Source organism: Azolla caroliniana, unplaced genomic scaffold (assembly GCF_043228905.1).
Source record: "Azolla caroliniana isolate FFs.n. ecotype wild unplaced genomic scaffold, voAzoCaro1.0.p SCAF_6, whole genome shotgun sequence".
NCBI lineage: Eukaryota > Viridiplantae > Streptophyta > Polypodiopsida > Salviniales > Salviniaceae > Azolla > Azolla caroliniana.
The window spans coordinates 15,962,024-15,966,583 of record NW_028230441.1 but is presented as its reverse complement, the minus strand read 5'-3'; the positions used below and the strand labels follow the sequence as shown (position 1 = coordinate 15,966,583).

The window sequence follows — 4,560 nt, the reverse complement described above, 5'->3', positions numbered from 1 at the left end:
TGGGTGCTCCAAAAATTTAATGTATCTTTGTAAATTGAATTAGGATTGTAACAAGGAAAAAATTATAGATAATTTATGAGAATTTGATTGCATCTCTCTTGAAAAACAATGAAAATGTAGCTCGCTTGTGTTATTAAGTATCTCGAAAAATCATGTTCCAATGTTAAGGAACAAACAAGGGATGGAGCAATCACAATCACATATTTTAACATGGGTGACACTTCTTTCCTTTCTAATTTCAACGCACTTTTGACGAATGGACACTGTGATTTAATGGCATAAAAGTACAAGAAAAAGAATGTAAGTGTCAGGTTGAGATATGGGCATGTATGGTATATATGCATCCTTATTGACGGTAAATTAATAAGTCCATTTTGGTAGACATTTCAACTCTATTCATATAATTTGCGTAGAGATGAAGTGGCAATAAATAAATCAGTTGAAGAAAGTTTCTTTTCGCACACTCTTTCAAAATTGTACAAAGATAATTTCATGTTAGATAAATTTACTAGTATGCCTTATTCAATGTATATGAATGCTTGTATCTCAAATTTACCCGTTCCTTTCTCTAGGTTAGCATTTCACATTCATATAGTGTATCATTTGATTGTTGTAAATTGTGAACTCATATATTGATGGCTGATGGCTATCATTTTGGCCTTCTACACCCATTAATACTCCAAAACTTTTGTTTTATAGCTCAATGATTATCGATTGCCTTTTTGTAATATATTTCATTTCTCGATCTAATATGAAGCTAAAGGTTAAAGTTAATGAAAGAGAAGAAGAGAATTGTAGATTACAATTGCATGGAGTATGGGTGTGTGTACACTTATGAAATTTGTACTTTCTAGATGTATGAATGAGACAACATTCTCTCTCTCTCTCTCTCTGTCTCTCTCTCTTAGTATGTGTGTGTGTACACTTATGAAATTTTGAACTTTCTAGATGTATGAATGAGACAACATTTCTCTCTCTCTCTGAGTATGGGTGTGTGTACACTTATGAAATTTGAACTTTCATAATATGTAAGCGTATGTACACTCACTCATGTAGGCGTATCTCAAAAACACCCCCCCCCCCTTCCCGAACATATACATATGTATGTACATGCATGAAAGCACTTGGTGGTTTACAAATGGACCATAAAAAAGTCATAAAATGGAGAGAACACAATCCATGTCATTGCCAATGGTTCTCCCTCTCTCCGACCACACTCAAACTCACTCGCTTAACGACATGTACACACGCACGTGTGTGTGTGTATGTATGTACATATGATGCATCTACGTATGTATGTATGTATGTATGTATGTATGTATGTACATATGAGAAAAGCCGCACGCACGAATGCTCTTTCATCTCTCTCTACAAAATTGTGATGACTGGATAAATACTCTATTGTTGTAAACCAATTGTCTCATGGGCCAAATTTGGCCTTAGAAGACGTTAATACATCTTTCTTTCTTTTCTTTCTCTCTCTCTCTCTCTCTCTACAAAATTGAAAATTGTATAAGAATGGAGTTTCTTCCCTTCCCATCCTCCTCCTCCTCCTCCTCCTCCTCCTCCTCCTCGGCAATCAACGCAAAAAAGCATATGGGTACAGGTGTGTATGAAAGAAGTGAGCTGATCATCACACCTCCATTTCCTCTTCTGTTTGCCAAAGATCATCATGATAATGATGATGAGAGACAAAAACCCATCAAACACCCTATCTCTAAACTACTGGAAGTTGTCAGAAACATCATGCCAGGCGCTGATATTACGAGACTTCAAGTAAGGATACGTATACACAGACACAGACACAGAGAGAGAGAGAGAGAGAAGAGAAGAGAGAGAGTTGCCAGTTTTTAATTTTTGAGTTGGTTTTGAGTAAGCACAGTTAACCAAAGTTTTAGTTAGATACATACATAAATTTTTATATGCTTACTTACTTACTTTAGGTTCCGATTAAATTCAACATACCTAAGACATACTTGCAATGCTATGGAGAGAGTGTGTATTGTTGCGGTGAGGATTTGGTAGGGGCATCATGTTGTTCACATCCATGGACATGGACCACCCCGCTCCAAAGGTTTCTTCGTGTGCTTGCTTGGACTCTTTCTACCTTCAGATTGTACCCATTTGGTGTCGCTCCCTTGAACCCAACCCTCGGAGAAACTCACCATGTTTCCTCCCCACATTTCAATGTCTTGCTTGAACAGGTAAAAGCAAGCTAGTCCTGGATTCCTCACGCTCAAACCATTCATGCCTATCTCTATGTATTCGTATTCTATGCACATGACGTATGCATCATCCATATGTATATATGCACAGTCACAGTCACAGAGACAGACACAGGCACACACAATCATACATAACATTACATTACATTGCATTACATACATACGTGTATGTGTATTTATGAATGTTAAATATACACCTCCAAATCACAAGAAGTTTTTCTGTTTTCGGAAGGACCCTACTTTTCCTCCTCGTGTTTCTTGAACTAGGAATTAGCACAGATCAAGATTGTATGAACAACAGTGTAGCCACTTGCCCAATTAATAATAGGCAAAGAACCTACAAAAGCTTTTGGTTTCCTTATTTATAACAAGGGACAAATCATATTGTTCTATGTAACTTTGGATTAGGGAGTCCTTCTCTACTTCTGAAGTGATTGTACACCATGTATACTTTGCCTTGCCTTGTTGAAGCTCATAACGATAGGTACTAAGCCACATTAACGTCTGAAATTGTGAATATCATTATTTATTTATCATGCTTATGTGCCGTCCTTTAAGAATCTCTCACAACAATATAGTGTGTATCACATATGTACAGGTTTCACACCATCCACCCATTTCGGCCCTCTATGCAACTAATGAAGCTCGTAAAATTCGGTTACAATGGACCCGTCATATTCGACCACATTTTTATGGTAATCTCACAAAGTTTTCACTTGCACGAGTATTATTGCTTATTAATAATGAATAAAACCTGTGGTAACTTGTCATGGACATGCATCAGGAAACAAAATGGAGGCTGAAGTATGTGGGGCGAGTACCCTCTGGCTTGATTCGCATAACGAGGTTTATACATACACATACCCGAGGATTCAGGTTCGATTCTTTCCAGCCCCAGGAAATGAGTTTGTGAGCACTTCAACTGTGAAATGTGTGTCATCTGGCCTTGAAGCTACTATAGCTTTCAAAACAAAAACTTGCTTTGGTTTGAGGGGAACTGTGGGTCAAGTCATGGGTCAAGTTTGGGATGTACATAGCAAATGTTTGCTATATGATATTAGTGGTGCTTGGAACAGGTGAGATTAGCATATAAAACCATGCTACATACTAGTACTTTTAACTTAATTTCATTAGGCACCACCAAAATAGCAGTAATATTTGCTGGATTGCATGTTTTAGAGTAGTGACGCTCAAGAATATGAAGACAGGGGAAATGTCCATATTGTTTGATGCCATGGCCAGCCTAAGCAACATGAAGGCCCCGGTATTCCGAAATGAGACGGTGAGGGCTTCATTCATAATGTTTTATATAGATTTGTCGGTGTCAATTAAGAATGGTACACTAAGAATACACAGCAGGGAAAAGAATGATAAATGCAAAACGAAAAAAGTGTTTTATTTGGGGTTAAAAACGAAGAAAATTTTTGTTTTGTTTTAGTTAAAAAGTCGTGGAAAAAAGGGAAAAAGAAAAAATTTGGAAGAAAGAAAAAAAAGATACCAAAAAGCTATGATACTTCATTATGATGTATCATTCAATATGAATGTAGGATGAATTCGCACAGACAGAGTCATTGGTTATATGGAAGGGGGCAATGGCCGGAATAACACGAAGGGATTGGGAGATGGCGAGGAGAAGTAAGCATGAGGTTGAAGAAAGGCAAAGAGCCCTGGCCAAGCAAAGAAAAAAAGAGGGCATTGTTTGGGCACCCAAACATTTTGTTGAGGCAGAAGATGGCAATTGGGAATGGCTCCATAAAGGCAAGCCGGTGCCACCATCTCCCCTTGTAGTCCCATCTTGATTGACGCATGCATATATATGTATTTCGCACTTCTTTCATCACATTACATATACTGTACACACATTCCCCTTCTTTAATGCAAGGAGGCATGCAACAAATATCCCTTCCTCCCCACTTGTAACCATGCATAATAAGTATTCAAGCCATTAGTCTTATCTATCCCATTGAACATGTTTTGGAAACTTCATGCCCTACTTTTACATCATTGTTAGATATATACTTTGAATTCACATGACCGTTACATATGTATTTTTATGTCATCATTGGATATATATAACTTCGAATTCATATACATATGACAATTATCATATGTTTGTTACATTTTTTTGACTTTATTATGAAACTGGTTTTAAGCGAATATACACTTATCACATATATGCACATTTTGTCATGTGTTTGCATTTGGTGAGTCGCTTGTTTGAAGCCCTTGGTTTTTTGGGGGATGTTTTGGTGTTATATTAAAGCAACAATAGTGTCGAATTTGCAGCATGGAATTTGGCTATGTAATGTTTTTCATTTATTGGTGAGAAAGAGTA

The 4,560-nt window shown here is 37.1% G+C and overlaps 1 protein-coding gene across 1 annotated transcript; it reads left to right on the top strand.

Annotated features, from left to right (window-relative positions):
* Positions 1–1,577: 1,577 nt before the first annotated feature.
* Positions 1,578–4,268, top strand: LOC147863188 (oxysterol-binding protein-related protein 4B-like). Its single transcript, XM_087321915.1, has 6 exons — positions 1,578–1,776; positions 1,944–2,204; positions 2,824–2,920; positions 3,010–3,301; positions 3,405–3,507; positions 3,773–4,268. Exons 1-6 carry the CDS (start codon positions 1,597–1,599, stop codon positions 4,022–4,024), a joined length of 1,185 nt encoding a protein of 394 aa, XP_087178041.1. The 5' UTR covers positions 1,578–1,596; the 3' UTR covers positions 4,025–4,268.
* The last annotated feature ends 292 nt before the right edge of the window (positions 4,269–4,560 follow it).

Bases quoted from the DNA above. Each gene is read 5' to 3' on its own strand.
- LOC147863188 (XM_087321915.1), top strand. From the start codon at position 1,597: ATGGGTACAGGTGTGTATGAAAGAAGTGAGCTGATCATCACACCTCCA. The intron at 2,205-2,823 runs GTAAAAGCAAGC...ACATATGTACAG, and splicing joins TCAATGTCTTGCTTGAACAG to GTTTCACACCATCCACCCAT. The intron at 2,921-3,009 runs GTAATCTCACAA...GACATGCATCAG, and splicing joins TATTCGACCACATTTTTATG to GAAACAAAATGGAGGCTGAA.